Genomic DNA, 18,052 nt, shown 5'->3' with positions numbered 1-18,052 from the left:
CATTACTTTGGTCCCCAGTTAAGGGAAGAGTTTGGTTCCAGTCTTTCGGCCTCAAGAGTTTCCTTTGCCCCCAGTAATGTATTCATTGTGAGACTTATTGTTACTGTTTTTGGCATATCGAATACGCCACAAGTGGCTTGCCAGGCTCTGCCTCGGGAGTGAGATACTCTCGGTAGCTTGCCAGGTTCTCTGAGAGGAATGGAGGAATGGAACTCAGGTCGGCCGTGTGCAAGGCAAACGCCCTACCTGTTGTGCTATATTATATTCAATTTAAAGACTTATCTTGGGTTATTTCACAAAGAGTTATTTCTTAGAAATTTACTTATTTTGTTTTCAAATGTCCTATTTTACTGATTTCAAATGAGAGATGGAATCTTCTCTTACTGAATGAAGAGAAGAAAGAATACCCTAAATAAAAAGGGCTCTCTTTTTAATCTCTTTCCGATATCACATTTAGTACTCTAGATCCTGGCTCCCTAAACTGTGGGTTGTAACTCTGTTTGGTGTCATGTAATTGTGGGGATTGTAAAAATATTAAAATTTAAAAATGTATAAATTAAAAAAAGAGTTTCCTTTGCCCTATAGAGATTCTTGAAGAAAAATCAGTATGGGAGGGGGAGAGGCTGTGTCCAGCTCCAACCTGGCTGTGTCTGAAACCCCAATGTTCATTGATACCAAATAAGGACTGACAGGTCACTCCTCGGTGAAGGCTTGACCCAAGGCTCAGTATTTGAAGGACAATGACGCAGTGCCACCTGAGGGTTTGCCTTCATAGTGGTCTCCACACCGCTGGCTTTCCTGAGACTCCATGGTCAGTACACTCTGTTTTGTGCTGTCATGAAGAAAGGCCTCGTGAAAGATTTTTTGGAAAGTATTTAACAATTCTTTAAAAATCTTTTACTAGACTTTTTCCGCCTTAGCCTTCTTAGCATGTCTTAGCCTGTTGGAGCTGTTACAGGAACGGGCCCTCAGTGGGGTGGGTTCTGAGCAAGGAAGAATTAATTGATTTCTTACAGTTTGGAGGCCAGACAGCCAAGATTCAGGCCGCATCAAGCACAGCATCCCGTGAGCGCCTGCTTCCTGGACAACTGACTCTTCCTGTGTGCTCTCCTTCCCCTCGGGAGCAGGAACTCTCTCTAGTGCCCTTTTCTAGGGCGCTAATCCCCTGCCTCCCAATTAAGCTTTTCCTCTTTGGGATTTTGTGGGGTTTATTCTCCCCCTCTGTTTGCCACAACCTGTGGGTCTTGGTCCTAGTGAAACCACACTTAATCCAATCCCACTGAAGGCTAGGATTTCAGCATCTGGATTTCAGAAGGAACACAAACATTCCTTCTGTGGCCAGCCCTGTGTGAAAATTTGATGTGGTCAAACAAGGAAGGAAAGCTAGTGTTGTCTCTAAAACATAAGGTGATTGCAATAATTAGGGACCATGTGACTAGGGACCCACCCACTATAAAATAAGGCGGACAGGACTTAACTTGGAGTCATGTGACCTTCAGGGGAATATGTAAATGCCTGACTGCGTGAGTAGGGTTTCCAATGGTGTGATCTGAGCCTGTGCCTCTCCGGCTTGAAGGCTTGCAGTGGCGTCCTGGCCTCAGAGGCTGCCACCTGTCACTCACCTTGCCCTTTGCCTCTGTGACAGGGTCCTATTTGCATGCTCCGGTAGCACGTTCACTCCATGTTCCCCAGCCCTCCCTCCCCCTAGCTTTCCTCTCTAGGCTTATGTTTCCCCGAGACCCACTTTGTAGAAAACCTGAAAGTCCGCATGGATTTCTGGTGACAGCACCAGACTCTTCTAGGCCAGCTTTTCATTGGCAGTTTGTAAGCGGCACTTTGTTATCATCGGTGTCATTATCAGTGGGTGGAGTACTTGGCCTCAAAAAAAAAAAAAAAAGTACCAACCTACCAGATAACCATGCCTTTGTCCTTTGGTGTTCATGTTTTCTTCAAATATTGATTGGGTACCTGCTGTGGATTGGGTCTGGTCTTAAGAACATGAGTGACATACCAGCTGTGGCTGCAGGGAGCTCCCATGAGGGTAGCGGGAGGCTGCCTCATAAGCAGGTTTCGAGGGAACTTTCTGGTAAGTGTTTTGTGGGAACTGAGGGGTCGGGGGAGGAAAGCAGAGGCTGTAAGAACATAGAAGCCACTGACTCTAAAGTCATAGGGTATTTTCCAAGAGACACCACATTAACAACTCTCCCAGAAGTTGGCACTGGTTAGGGAGAAGAAAGGGGGGGAAATAGATATTTGAGGTCAAGGGCTGTTGTAATCCCCTCTAGGGAAGAATTTAATCCATTTTATTTCATTCTTACTGCAGAGGTGAAAGAAGCACATTTTCTTCTAGAACTTAAGTGTATTTTTAATGAGCATTGTCAACATTTTAACACATTGCTATCCAGCTGAAATTGCCTTAGCATTATTATTTGAATTCTAAGATGACTCAAAATGCTTTTAAGAAGTTTAAAATTTCAGCATATACCTTCAAAGGCATGTTCTTCCCTGAGCACATATCTTGCATGCTTGTCTCTATGTCTCTTTGTTTTTCTCCTCTTTCAAGCTCGTGTTCTTAACATATATTCCTTTCGTTTTCCTTGCTTCTTCATATCTTTGTGTTCTGTTCAATAAAAGCTATTCTGCTTCACTAAAAGTACAATCAAAATAAAAATTTTGTGTAGTCATAAATTTAGCTAGCAATAAATTCAGATGATCCTAGTGAGTTTCTAATCATGGTGGTTGCCTATTTCAAACTTGATGTTTATCCACTTTTCCTATCTTCATCTAAAAAGAGGAAAAAGCAGAAGAGCATCAAATGGGTATGCTAAACATTTGAAAATATACTTTCAAATGACTTCATTCTTGTCTCATCTACAACAGTAATGTAAATCCATTTAAAATTTGTTACTTTTGAACACGTTCTTAACATCATGGAGGAAAGTAGTTGAACGTTTATGGATAAAGTTGAGAAAAAGTTAAAAACTGCTTTTGCAGTTTTTAAAGTGGATCCAGTTTTGCATACCTTAAAAATGCTGCCTTTAAAATTTAGTGGGAAAGTTGGGCCTGGGGGAGAGAGATTTCACCGTGAAAGGGGACGCCTAATGGCATCAAACAGCTTTTAGACATCAGAGTTGTGAAATGTTTTCTGCCTGGATAATAAAAAGCTCCAGTTTCCTATCAAGTGAAAATCTTTCTTGAAGGTTATGAGAAGACGGATGATGTTTCAGAGAAAACTTCGCTGGCTGACCAGGAAGAAGTGCGGACTATATTTATCAACCAGCCCCAGCTGACAAAATTCTGCAACAACCATGTCAGGTAGGGATTTCCTATCACCTCAGCGCCATCTGTGTATCTCCCCAGCCGGCCCAAAGGAAAGGCTTCCAGAGAACTTTCCATTACACCAGGAATACTGGGGAGCTTTCTTGGGGCATCTGTCACTTATCGGTAAAGAGAGGAGAATAAGAACCTGGAAGCAGGCAGGAGCAGAAAGAATACGCAGCCATGTGCTACCAATTCTATATATACTGTTTGAATAATGAAAGCTGCTTGTGGGTTAATGCCTTTGTCTAAAATCTGCTAATAGAACAAAAGAGTATTGTTTTGGGTTACAAATTTTCTTTTCTTTTTGGGTCACACCCAGCAATGCTCAGGGGTCACTCCTGGCTCTGCACTCAGAAATTACCCCTGGCCCCTGGCTGTGCTCAGGGGACCATATGGGATGCTGGGAATCGAACCTGGGTCGGCCGCGTGCAGGGCAAACGCCCTACCCGCTGTGCTATCACTCCCGCCCTGGGTTATGAAGTTTTAACATTTGAGAAATTTTATCTCTTCACCAAAAACATGTTTTGAGTCAGAGTCTTTAAGTTTTTGTTTGTTTGCTTGCTTTTTATAGTAGTGACTAGCTAGTGAGGAATGGGGAACAATGAGAATTACTTTATACTATGCTTTCATTCTAACTTAATAAAAAGTTATGGTCTAAGTGTCATTGGCCAAGTAACCTCCAGATCCAAGTGAATGGCCATCAAGTATAAAGTGTTTCTCACCGGCAAAATGTCCAGATTTGAGAAATGCCCATTTTAAATGAATATTTACAGCTTCTAACTTAAGAGCAGCATTTGTTAATTTGGGAGGTGAAACATGTATCTCCTTTAATCTTCTGTCTAATAAGCAAGGGGAAGATTGGATATGTTCATGTCCTAAGAAATGACATCTTATTAATAATAATACTGTTCTAACAATATCCTTAGGGTAGTGTAGAATTATTATATATTATTATGGTATTCAATATTGAATCATAGAAGGGCGATGAAGAAAAATTCCTATTTCCTTACTGTTTTCCAGGAAAGATTCTTTAAAGTGCCTGGCTATGTCTAGGTTAATGTGTTTTGGGGATAAGGTTTTCTCTTCTGTTAACGTATTTTTACACTATCTTTACTGATGTGCTCTTCTTTGTTAACTATGCCTGAGAATGTTAAGTAGGGTGTTTGACTTAGATAACAGAAAACCCTATGTTGTTTGGCCAAGGGGAATAAAAAATAAAAGAAAAATTAAACTCCTACAATTTATTTAGATAGTTCCTCTCCCTTTCATTTACATTAACCACCATTTACAGTATTTTCCCAGTTGTAAACATTAGGCAAATCTAACTCTATCCATGGTAATAGGATTTTATAACTGTGGGTGCTAATTGTGCAGTTACTGAGCTTTATGCAACTTTTCATTTTTGTTTTCTAGCACAGCAAAATACAACATAATTACATTCCTTCCAAGATTTCTCTACTCTCAGTTCAGAAGAGCTGCAAATTCATTTTTTCTCTTTATTGCACTACTTCAGGTAAAGTCTTGTCTTTAAATTTTAGTTTGGAATCAAAGGTTTAGGTGTTGATAATAATGTTTTTGCTAATGATATTTTATTAATGTATCTTATTAAGCCCTCGGTTATCTGCAGCTTCTCTAAATGCAGTGATGTCAACTGATATGGGGAGATGTTTCTAGATCCAGCTCCAAGCAGCCTTCTGACTCTGCAGCCTCTTCAAACATTATGATTTATTTTTATCAGTTTATTCTGAACACTGTGTAAATTTGATGTGACAAAAATTTTAGAGTGATAAAGAGTGATGGGACTTTAAAACATATTTATATTTCTTAGTAACAATGAAGGTGTCTGTTCTGAATCTGAAAATACAAGAATCGCCATTTTAAATCTTGTTTGCATTTGTGTTGATTGTAAGACTGAAAAAAAATGTATTGTATTAAAAAGTAGTCTACTGGGACTAGAAAGATAGTACCAGGGTTAAGGCACTTGCTGTGCTTGTGGCTGTGAAGGTCATAACCCTGATTTAAATCCCCGGCACCTGAACACCTTTAGGGGTCACTTCTGAATTCAGAACCAGAAATAGTCACTGAGCACAGCCAAGTCTAGCAAAAAACAAAATCCAGAAAAAAGAAAAAAAAAGAGCATACTATTATGGTAAAAGAGTGAAGCACAATAAAGTATAAAGTAATTTAAAAAAATGTAAACTCTTATTGTTCTACCATCCAGAAGCAACTAAATTAAAATATTAGATGAAATTTTTCCCTCTTATCCCCCAAACATGGACTCGAGCAATAGCACATCAGGTAGGGCATTTGCCATGCATGCAGCCGACCTGGATTCGATTTTTCTGTCCCTCTCAGAGAGCCTGGCAAGCTACCGAGAGTATCCTGCCCGCATGGCAGAGCCTGGCAAGCTCCCATGGCGTATTCGATATGCCAAAAACAGTAACAACAAGTCTCACAATGGAGACGTTACTGGTGTCCGCTCCAGCAAATCGATGAATAATTGAATGACAGTGCTACAGTGCTATACCCCAAACATTGTTTATTGTTCTAGTTCGTGGGGGTGTATAGAACATGAACTCCTTTGCAATATGTTTTATTCACATAAAAATGTGTGAGCATTTTCCCAGGTGAGTCACTGTGTTTCTGAGATTTTATTGTAAAGGGTCCTCTGACACTTCAGTATTTGCATGTAATTTGTCCGCCAAGTGCCCCTTTGTAGGTGTTTGTCCTACCCACAACTGCTGGGAATGAAGATAATTTACTTGCTCTTCCAGCAGCTTACTAGACAAGGAGCAAAATGCCTCTCTCTGTATTAGTCAGCCAAGATAGTAAAATCAGCGGGGCTTATTTTAAGAGGCACTAAAAGTTGTTTTAAAATCTGTTCTAAGCTGCTCACTCTCACTGGATGTCTCTCCTTTGTTTTTCTTCTTCAAATAGCAAATCCCTGATGTGTCACCAACAGGGCGCTACACAACGCTGGTTCCTCTCTTATTTATTTTAGCTGTGGCAGCTGTCAAAGAGATAATAGAAGATATTGTAAGTAATTTTGACTTTTAGATTTTCATGCCAGTCTTTGTTATTTTGGTAACTAACAAACCTATTGCCTTTTAAAAGTTCTCTCATTCTTGGTCCAAGCTGTAAACATGTCATTCATCCTATGCTCCCACCTTTAGAATAAATTTTTGTTTCATCTTTGTTGACTTATTTGGGGTCCACGCTGCAGAAATTTGTTCATAGTTTTCTTTCTATATTTCTACTTTAATAATGAGAAGTTAATTTTAAATTTGTGTTGGCTTGAGGACAAAGCCTTATTTAAACTTTATTTTCAGTTCTGTTTAATTTTTCATTTAATGTTATTTTAAGCTAAATCAGTAAAACACCTTTGATTCCTTTCATTTATTTTAACAGTTCTGTTTCATTTTCTTTGATTAAGAGAAACTAACAGCAGAATTGCTATTTTTATTATTCTAGTTCAGAAAAAGGGAAGTTTCCTGTTAAGTAAGTTTCCCTAAATAAATTTAGGTTTTTCCCCTATTTTACCATTATTTTCACTTACTGTAGTTGAAACCATTTTTTCCTATGCTTTTTATGTACTTATTCTCCCTAATATAACCTCAATAGGCCCGAGGCAAGTCAAATGAAGGCAAAGAAAGGCTGAGATAAAGGTACACAAACAGAAAGTTCCAAGTTACACAAATATTCATAATTTCATAATGTGGCTGTGATTCTATAGAGAATCACGTTGGGGTCTTATTACACATGAACCGTAGCATCACAAGACCCATCAGACACTAGTCAACTGACTATTCAGATTCTCAGTCTCAGAAGCATCCCAGTGTCCAAGAACAGGAACAGAGTGTGTGTGTGTGTGTGTGTGTGTGTGTGTGTGTGTGTGTGTGTGTGTGTGTGGTGTGTGTGTGTGTGTGTGTAAATGTGTCATCTCCTCCTGATTGGAAATGACCTACTTGTTGGGGAGACAGTGAGCTGAGAATTTCAGGGATTCTCTTCTCCCCTAAATTATTCTTCACATACTTAACAATTTTATGGTTGATTGGTCATTACTATGATTTTTCTCCTCTCTCTTTGCTCATGTCTTCTTTTCTTTCTTTGTTTACCCCAATTTTCTTCGAGCCTGTGCTCTAGTAGGCATTGTGCTGTTATTTTTTTTAAAGCAAATATGATTCTCATTTAGTTATTCCAATAACTTTGAAAGCTGGGGGATTGACTCCATTTGAAAGGTAAGGAAGCTGAGACTTAAGTTGACTAACTTGTTCGAGACAGTGCAAGACTCAAAACTGTTTCCCCCTTTCTAGTATTACTGCGTGTGGCGTGTCTCCTATGTTATTCATGCTATTTACTGAGCTCCTGGGTTTCATGTCCTTGCTCTTTTGTGTTTTGTGTGTGTGTGTGTGTATTAAATCTTACAACAACTCTTTAAGGGATTTTTGATACTGTCTCCGCTTCACAGATGAGGGGAAGGTAAGATAAATTATTCAACATAATGCACATTTTCACAAGGCTATAAAAATTCCAAAAGGCAATTCTCTCTAGCATAGGACACTTAATTGGTTTTTTGTTTGTTTTTATTTTGATCGAAAACAAAACATTGCATTAAACCAGAGAAATACCTCAGTGTGGGAAGTTTGGTTCCAGCACCCTGTGGTCTCCCAAACATCACCAGAAGTGCTCCTGAGCACAAACTTAAGAGTAGCCACTGAATGACGCCAAACAAAACTGCATCTTGTCAAATTCAAATTTTAGGGGTCAAGTTGCTTTTTAAATTAATAATATTCACCACTGAAAGGACACTTTGTTTTCTCTAAGCGTGTTAACTTAAGAGCGAAAACTTTGGGGCTGGAGCAATAGTACAGCAGGTAAGGCACTTGCCTTGCATGCAGCTAACCTAGGTTTAATCCCTATAATTCCATAAAGTCCCCTGAATCTGCTAGGAGTTACCCCTGAGATTCGCTGAGAGTGACCCACAAAACCAAAAAAAAAAAAGTTAAAGTTCTATTGATTATAAAGTATGTATTTTGAGGGGAGGTCTTCCCAGCAGTGGCTGGGCCCCGGGTCACTTCTGGTGATCAGCACTACAGTGTGACTTGATGGGTCAGTACCCATGGCCATAAGGGCTGCTCAGCCCGGACATGCTGGGGCCTAAGGGAGCACCAGAACAACACCAGCAGTGCTGGTATTGGGCGGTGCCTTGCAGTGCCTGAGCTGTCTCCCAGCATCACAAGTACTTAGTGAAAGTCTACAGTGTTCAGAGACCAATACTGGGACTATGCCAGTGAGCGATGTCATCGTGAGGAAGCTCAGGCCAGAGGAGGGGGTCCTGCGCCAATCAAGTACTCACCAGATTCTTTGAGCATTAAATGATACGCATGAGGTCCTTAGGCAGAACAGTGCCAAGTGTCTAGTAAGTGTCTAGTAAGGGCTAAATAGACGTTAACTGTACTGTCACTTTTCAAAAATCTGAGTAAAATATGGAAGATGCAAAACATTGGGAGGATAACAGAGGCTTTGGGAAAACTAGCTAGATTTATGAGAAAATGAAATATCATAGTTGTATGAGAAAATGAAGTATCATAGGCTGAGTGGCATGGCAGAAATGCAGAACTATGGAAAGAAGAGTCCAGTACATATTAAGAAGTAAAACAAATTTATCACCACCTGATCTGCTACACATTCTATTTACTTGATCATCTCTTATCTCTCTCTCTGGAAGGTAGGGTCTTGGAGTGCACTGGTTTATGTCTTGTCCGTTGCTGTGTCCTCAACAATAGCAACAGGGCCTGGCACATAGTAAGCGTCAGGTACCACTAACTGAGGTGTGGATGGGATGGAAGTGAGAAGGAGAAGGTGCTAGGCTGACTTTCAGGTTCCAGGTCTGTATGGGTGGGTGCATATGGTGCCACATCTTAGAGACAAGGACTCGTCCCAAGGAAGAAGGCCTTTCAGTTTGAGACTATCAGAAGGCAAAGTCAAGGAAACAGCTGGACAGAACTGGAAGTTAGGTGAGAATTTTGACCGGTGGAACTTCAAATGTTGGCTCAGATGAAACTGCAGGTATATAGGAGTTCAACTAGGAAATGAGTAGAAAAGTAAAAACAGAAAAATATCAGAGTTAGAATTATTCTAACATTAAACAAGCGATGAGACAAAGAAGGGTACAAGGTACAAATTTAAAAACAACAACAACAGCAGCAAATAAAACAAAAACAAAACTGAACTTAGTTGGACAAGAAATGCCCTTGAAGAAAAAGATTTCTAGGAGAAGGAAGTGGTCCTATTGACACCAAATAAAACTGAAGTTCATGGCACTGTTTATATACTAGATTTTATTGCTACAATGAAATTTTATTTTATTGTCAGTCTAGTATTTACTGTATCACGGTCATCCCATTGATCATTGATTTTCTCGAGCAGGCGCCAATAACGTCTCCATTTGTCTTAGCCGTGAGATTTTTAGCAGCCTCTCTTTACTCATTCTTCCAAGCGGTGCCCCATTGGAGGCTCTTTCAGGGTCATGGGAATGAGACCCATCATTGTTACTGTATTTGGCATATCGAATATACCATGGAGAGCTTGCCAGGCTCTGTTGTGTGGGCAAGATTCTCTCAGTACTTTGCCAGGCTCTCTGAGAGAGAGGACTAGGCTATAAGAGGTCACTTCGGGGGAGTGTTGTTTTAGTCTCTGGATCTTGGCCATTGATGAGATTACACTGCACCGGGTGCACTTTGTGGGTATGGCTGCCAAGCTACTGGAAAATGGGGGGGGATCTGGGTGGAGAAGGCCCAGTTCCGATCTGAGCAGGCTTGGAGGTCTCAACCCCGGGTCCCGCACACCTTGGTTTCCCTGCCAGTTCCTTCATACATAAGGCTCATCCGAACGTGTGGAGAGGGGCCTTGATTATGGCTGTGGCTGGGTTCCGAAGGTCTTGGCTGCCGGGGCTCTTTTCGGGGTGGGGAGGGAAATTCAACCCGCCCTGCTCCGAGGGGCCCGTGAAGATAGCCAGGCACCAGGGCAAGAGACTCTAGCCAGCCTAGAACTAACAATATTAAATCATGGACTCTCAGTGACTTTAAATGACTTTACATGAGGTGGTACCTGAACTTCAGAGCATATGTTAATTTTTCCTAAAGTATTAATTTGAGACTAATATAAAGTAATTAATTATAATTAATTTGGGACTCCATTCCCAGAGGGGCGCCCCAGAGGGGGGCGGGTGAGAACCGTCACCGCCCCAAGGGACCCAGCCTCAGCACCCGGCCTCAACAGCCGACCTCCACTACCCAGCCCCAGCACTCTGCCACACCCTGCCGCCACCAGATAATCTCCTCGTTGGCCACCCTCCAGATCTCAATGCTGCTCTTCCCAAGTGGGAGTATAAAATGAGGCCCCCATAGCCATGCAGCCAGACTTCATGCCAGGCTGTTTTCTCTCGGGGCGCCCTACCCAGGGTAGACACTTCCCATTTTTCATAATTTCCACACCATATTTGAGGGAGTTCAGACAGTAGGCAACAAATCATAGAGAATAATTTATACATATGTATATGTGTATAATTTATATATATGTATATGTGTATGGGATTACACACACCTGGGTTCCTCTGCCGGTACCTTCATGCATGAGGCCTATCTGAACGTGTGGAGAGGGCCTCCAGCATGGCTGTAGCTAGGTTCCAGTGGTCTTCGGCTGCCTGGAGCTCTGCTTGGGGTGGGGAGGGAAGCTGGAGCCCATCCCCTCCGAGGAGCCCCAGGGAAGTCAGCCAGGCATGCGGGCAAGAGACTCTCTGCATCACTCTCTTCTGAGTGATACCATCAACGACCAACATCCAGAGAGAGACTTAAAAGCAAACTCTCAGAAGCATGATATCTTTAGCCTACTTCTCCCTCTGGGAGAAACAGGTAATCTTCTGAGAGTTTCCTGCCCACATGGGACAGCCTTGCAAGCTTCCCATGGTGTATTCATATGCAAAATCCAGTAACAAGCTGGATCTCATTCCCCTGACCCTGAAGAGCCCCCAGTGCAACATCCTTAGGAGGGCCGAGTCGAGATAGACTTCTAAGATTTCAGGGAAAGGACGAAATGAGATGTTACTGAGCCCACCCGAGAAATTGGTGATTAACGGGATTTTGGGATTTTGGGATTCGTGATTCGTATATGTGTGTGTGTATATATATATATATATATATATATACACATATATATGTATATATACATATTTATATATGTATATATATACATATTCTGACATATATATCGGAGAGCCAGGCACGCTACGGAGAGTATCCCACCCGCACGGGCAGAGCCTGGCAAGCTACCGTGATGTATTCAATATGCCAAAAAATAATAATGGTAGGTCTCATTCCCCTGACCCTGAAAGAGCCTCCAGTTGTCAGGAAAGACGAGTAAGGAGAGGCTGCTTAAATCTCAGGGCTGGGAGGAATAGAGATGTTACTGGTGCCTTCTCGAGTAAATTGACGAACAAGGAGATGACAGTGATACAGTGATTAAATTGAGATGAGGAAGCATGATCTCTAAGGTACAAAGCTGCTTACTTTTAGTTGGCAGAAAATTAGAATCTTCCTGTGTGAGTTTGACTCTTCATGTCCAATAAACACACTTGTTGTATGACTCTATTCAGGGAGAAGCACTGTAGCCAGATGCTTGTATATGAATTCTCTGTTGATGGAAAGTAACCTCTTTAGATTCCTTTCACTAAGATCAGATTTCCTGTTTAAATGGAATGTTTCAGTAGTTGGCTTTTACTTGCCTCCTTTAGTTCAGAATCTCTGTTGCGATTCATAGATGTGCTTTGTTTGGGAAATATTTGCATCTCCTTTGAATATATAAATTTGCATTGGCTCGTTATCTAAGGCCAAACATCTCAGTTGATTTTTAATTTTCCTAGTATCCCTAACTAGCAAAAAGGTATTATAACACTGTAATGGTACAACTATACCATAACAAAGAAAAGGGAAAGGCTCTTATAAAACGTACAAGGGTATTTTTAAAATGCCTTCCCATTATAAAATATTCTCTCCTGATGCCGCAAGTTAACAGACCTTTAAAATTCATTTAAGAATATTGAGTGGCAAATCATGTGCTTACTTTTGAAAGGCATAATTTGCTATTAAAAGACCATGCTGTTCTACTCTCATTAGTGAGTACTCTGTTCTGAGAAAGAATGTAGTGTGTTTCGGTGCACCAGATGTGACAAGAAGCATTTTCAGCGAGCCTTCCGCAGAGATGTTTGGATTGCTCTGTTTGCTTAGCTGAGTTCAATGGCTGATAGTTTAAATGAGCTGGTTCACCCTGCTAGTAATTATGCCATTCCTCCCCAGCATGGCTATTCTGGAGTGCTAATTCACCACTCCAGGCATTTTTCTTAGAGTCTTTTCATATATGTATTGAATTCTTAAAAACTATTTTCCTTGATCTAATGGAAAAACCTCAGAACTCATTTTTCCAACCCACCTTTGTCAGGCCTGTGCAGCTAAATCTGATCTAGGGCTTTGTATGATAGACTCTTTGGGCTCCAAGTTAGTTGCACTCCACACTTTTTCTGCAATGTCAACTGAGGCTGAATTCTTACACCTGCTGCTGTAAGTTTAGATGGAAGCCAGGGGAAACCTGTAGTTGAACTGGAGAGAAGATAGCTTCCCCCACAGGCCAATCACCTTCTCACCTTACCTCTCACCTCCAGTTTCTTTTCCTTGCTGCTCTAAAATGCTGATATTGCATATCAGCTCTTCAAACTCAGACACCTACACTGAGACTCACTCACTGGTTGACCATTTAATTTTCCTAATGCTTTTGGGAGAGGAGACAGTAGAATCAAAACTTTTTTAGTTTAGTTGGAACCACTGAGAAGGGAGTTTATGGGGCAACAATGAGTCTTGGGGATTTCATGCAAATGATTGATGAACTTGGTTCTGGTCATTGGCAGACATTAGCATGTCATTAAATTTTGGAGGCTATACTCAATTAAACTAATTTATAAGAAGCTGAAGGTATTTCAGTACTGTTATGAAATGGTTCTTATAGGTAATTCTTCTGGATGGTCTTTTTTTTAATGAGTCATTTAAGCAAAAGACTATAACAGGCTTTTATTGCATTCCCCTCCCCCAGTACATTGGAATTTTAATTTTTCTTATATGATGATGAAAATCCGGTCATGGACCACACATTTGTGCTCCCAGAAGAGAACTGTGTAAAGATTCTGTGAATTGTTGAAAGAAATCTCTGTGCTCCTTTGTTTTATGAATCTCATTCACTTTATGACAGCTTTTATTTCTGCTTTTTAAATTTTAGAAACGACATAAAGCAGATAATGCAGTGAACAAGAAGCAGACACAAGGTAGGAATTTGGCATTTTATTTCTGATATCTGTCAGATGCACTCTTAATGACACATATGAATTTCTGCAGTTAAAACCAATTCAATGGAGACTACTATATATTGCTTAAGTTTTTGTTCCAAGGCAGGTTTCTCATTTTGTAACATTTGTATACATGATACCTAAAATCATATTTGAGTGTTTCATAGTGTAATACTTTAGAGAGGTAGAATTTTTTATATATAGTTTAGTGTCTTGCAGCAAAGTATTTTCAAACACTGTTCATAATACTCTTGTTGTAGTTTGTTAATGTTTCCCAGAATACATCTTTATTTTGTTATCTGCAGCTATAACTGTAAGAAAAGGTTTATAGAAAATAACCAGATGATATATTCTTGGGTAAAGGGTATATCAGAGGTACTTTTTCTGTTTTGTTTGTTTTTATGTTTTATCTTTTATTGAGTCACCGTGAGATACATAGTTATGAAACTGTTTGTTATCAGGTTTCCGTCATACAGTGATACAACAAAACCCATCTCTCAACCAGTTTCCCTCCCCCCACCCCCTTCCCCAGCCTGCCGCTATGACTCTGTGTCAGGCACATTTCTTCTCTCCCTCTGTCTCTCATCAGAAATATTTTGAATTATACTCCATGTGCAGATGTTATATGCTCCAAAAAGAAAGGATTCAAACCTCTTTGAGAAGTGCAGGGCATTTTGACAATGCACTTTTGTTATGTGTCTCATTTTAACTGTCAGGAGCAAAATAAACTCCAACACAAACAAATAATCATATAATCTCAGTGTCTTTTTTAAAAAATACCCGGGCCAGGAGGACTGGTCAGTGGTTGGAAGCTTGACAAAAGTGTCTGTGGGGTGAAGGAACTAGTATAAAAATAATAGTTGGAAAAGATCATTGTGGACAGGAACTGAGTGTTGAAAATAGGTAAAGGGACATACCTGATAACATTTAATTATCTGTATTGCAAACTATAAGGCCCAAAAGGGAAAAGAGAGAGAGAGAGAGACAGAGAGAGAAAGAGAAAGAGAAAAAAGTGCCTGCCATAGAGGCAGGCAGGGGAGGGGGGTGTGAGACAGAAACTGGGTGGTAGGAACTGTACACCGGTGTTGGAACATTATATTACTGGAACCCAATCATGAACAACTTTGTAAATGTGTATTTCACTGTGATTCAAATACAATAAAAAAATTACAAAAACAGGATGGGCTGGAGAGATAGTATAGCAGAGAGGGCACTTGCCTTACACATTGCCAACTGGGGTTCAGTCTTCATACAGTTTCCTGAGCCCACCAGGAGTGAATGCAGAGTAGAAGTAAGCCCAAGGAGAGCTGGGTGTGGCACCAAACTATAAATGAATAAACAAAAACATTCCCTTTTGTCTACTATCCAGAGAAAATAAAACACTTTTTTTTTTGGTTATCTTTCTTGGTTCACTAATTCATCCTGAATGAATAGGACTAGCTGGATGACTAAAAATAAAATATAGAAGGGGTACAGTGCTACACAACCGGTCAACCTGTACCTGCGGGGTGAGTGCATCAGCAGTCTGATGGTGCCTTCAGCTTCCTGATACCCCAAAATTCCTGCTGTGTCTCTGGCTGGACCCCAACAACTTGGGACCAAGTTTCCTGAGAAATTAAACTGCCAAAAGTTAGGTATGTGGGAGTTATGCCCACAAACCACCGCCAGCTCAGCTATACAAGCTCATTTATTGGCCTTGCTTCAGAGAACCATAAATAAATCTCAAAAGAAATAAAAATCGGGCCATTTAAGTACATGATGCAGAGACTCACAAATGAATTTCAGAAGAGAGCAGCACTCTGCAGAAATGCCTCCAGACCCCAAATATCTAAAAAATATTTAGAATTCCAGGAGTGCATGGCTGCTTTTGTGACCACATGATATCTCCTAAAATAAATTATTTAGTATCTGCGTATGGTCCAGGCTTGGATGATGGTGGAAAAATTTGAAATAATGGTGGTGGGAAGGTGGAATGGTGGTAGGATTGGTGTTGAAATGTTGAATGTAAATAATTATCATGAACAACTTTATGAAAATAAAATTAAAAAATTAAAAGAGAAAGTAATGTGTAGTTCATGCCTGCTTCAATCAGTGTCTGAATAAATAGCAGTGCTCTTACACTAAAAAAAAAAAAGAATAGGTGAGAGGGAAGGCATCTGTAGAATAAAAACTCATATCAAACAAATTAGCAAGGCGCAATAACTGAAAGAGTCATTGTAGCCAGAAGAAGACTTAAAATCTCATAACCCAGAAATTGCAACTTTTTGATCTGTGAAGTTGTTTTCCAAAAGAACAGTGAATCTCCTTTTGTTCAGTGTCCAGTTAGTGTTGGTTGTCTCTTTCGGTCTTACAGTTGATCTGAGATAGCAGAAATGTTTGAATAGAGTATTGTTCTCTGTCAGATCATACAAATTGCTTGGTATAAAAGCCATCTGTTGTCAACAGACCAGAATGGAATTCCATTTGCTTCCCTGAGTTGAGGACGGAGTGGGTTGTAAGAGTGGGAAGGGGGCTATTTTTAAGAAATAATTAGTTTTGGACAGATATTTGAAGCATCAGATATGAATTTCCATTTTCTAAATGTTTACCAGGCTGTATAATATGTAGGACACTATGAATTCCTAATACAGATATCAATTCTATATTCCTTGAGAAATGAGTATTTTCTCTTGTTTACATCGAGACTCTCCAGAGTAACTTTTTCTCTGTCATTCCTTAATGACTTTCAAAAACATTAAAATTTTTCATTTTTATTTTCTTTTTCTTCATAGATCACACCCAGAAGTGCTCAGGGATTACTCTGGCTCTCTACTCAAGGATCACTCCTAGTGGAGTTCAGGGAATCATATTGGGTGCTAGGGATCTGCCACTTACAAGGCAACATATTTACGGTTTTCTATACGACATTTTTGGCCTTTTAACTGTACACTAAGTACTTGTCTGATGCTTTATTTTACTAACTAATGAACTCAATCAGATTACAATCAAATTACTCAAATTACAGATTTGGGACCTAATTTAGAACTTTATAAACTCAGTATTTTAAGACAGTCATCACCACCTTTGGAGATGTCATTCTTGTCCTGGAGATATGCAAATTGGTTAGGTAGGAGATATGTAAATTGTTCAGTAAACTGGCAATGCAGAATAGTATATTCTCTGGGGAACTCAGGTAGGGCTGAGTCAGTCGATACTCAGGAAAACTGACACTTGAATTTTTGGTTCTCTTCTCTTAGGGAATCGTGATTGCCTGGTCTTTAGCCCTGTGTATTTTTTGCACTGAGTTTTTGTTGCGTGATGGTTTGCGTATCCCAGATATGAATGCTGCAGAGAGTAGACCCAGCTCCTGTCAGCACTGTGTTTTCCAGAGCTCCGACCCCAGAGACCTGCTCTTAGCCGGAGCTCTATACTTGCATGGCATAGGGACCATTGCTTTGACCTATGCTTTAGTATAGATAAGGAAGGGACAATAGAAATGAAAAATCCCTTCTAGAAGATTCATCATCTGGGGTGTGAACAAAATGAAAGCAATATATTCACTGTCACCCAAACTGCTTTGCAAGCACTAGTAGTTTATGAATGTGGTAGAAGTTCTTGCTGCATCTTAGACCTTCCTGTGACAGTCATTTTTATCAGCATGTCACCTTATTCTGTTCCTGTGAGCACCATATGGTGTCCACTTTGCACTGACCCAAAGCCAGAGCTTTATGCTGCTTTGTGCAGAAAGCCCCCCATTTTCTTGCATCGAAACTCATCCCATTTCCTTCTATTTCTTCTCAGTATTTGACATACCATTCTTCACACACTGCAGGCAATTTCTCATTACTTTTCCCTCAGCTGGGTTATTTTGCTAAATATAGCTCTACAAGGAATTGTAAATTAAAACATTCTTCTCATTATGATATGTACATTGATATGTACATTGAAGCCAACCCAAAGTGAATTTATTGTGGTCGTTGAATTAGTTATGATTCTCATCATCCGTTTAAGAATATTCTTTTAAAAATGAATTGCTAGGTCCAGAGATACTGTACAATGGATATGGTGCTTTGCCTTGCAAGCAGCTGACTGGAATTCAGTTATGTGCATCACATCTGCCCCGGCTCCCGAGCCATCTAGGAGTTATTCCTGAGCACATAGCCAGGAGTAAGCCCTGAGCATAGCCAGGTGTGCCCTCCAACAAATACGATTTGTTACATTGCTAGCAGACCAGTATCTCCTAGGGGTCTTTTTGAAAGTGTTCATCCCAAGCAGGAGGCCTCCCTAGGAAGCCAGAGAAACCCCCCTTCCTCCAGTGATTCTTGGTCAACTGGTGTTTAAGACCACTACATTGGTGGGCTG

The 18,052-nt window shown here is 40.3% G+C and overlaps 1 protein-coding gene across 2 annotated transcripts in view; it reads left to right on the top strand.

Moving 5' to 3' along the window:
• ATP8A1 (ATPase phospholipid transporting 8A1) overlaps positions 1 to 18,052 on the top strand; it is a 243,383-nt gene that overhangs the window by 24,505 nt on the left and 200,826 nt on the right. For both annotated transcript variants that reach the window (XM_055140932.1, XM_055140930.1), the window contains exons 2-5: positions 3,201 to 3,315; positions 4,735 to 4,834; positions 6,259 to 6,357; positions 13,645 to 13,690. In XM_055140932.1, coding sequence (XP_054996907.1) covers positions 3,201 to 3,315; positions 4,735 to 4,834; positions 6,259 to 6,357; positions 13,645 to 13,690 — 360 coding nt within the window. The remainder of the gene's footprint in view (positions 1 to 3,200; positions 3,316 to 4,734; positions 4,835 to 6,258; positions 6,358 to 13,644; positions 13,691 to 18,052) is intronic.

Source organism: Sorex araneus, chromosome 5, assembly GCF_027595985.1.
Source record: "Sorex araneus isolate mSorAra2 chromosome 5, mSorAra2.pri, whole genome shotgun sequence".
NCBI classification, from domain to species: domain Eukaryota; kingdom Metazoa; phylum Chordata; class Mammalia; order Eulipotyphla; family Soricidae; genus Sorex; species Sorex araneus.
This window is presented reverse-complemented; position numbering and strand designations above follow the sequence as displayed.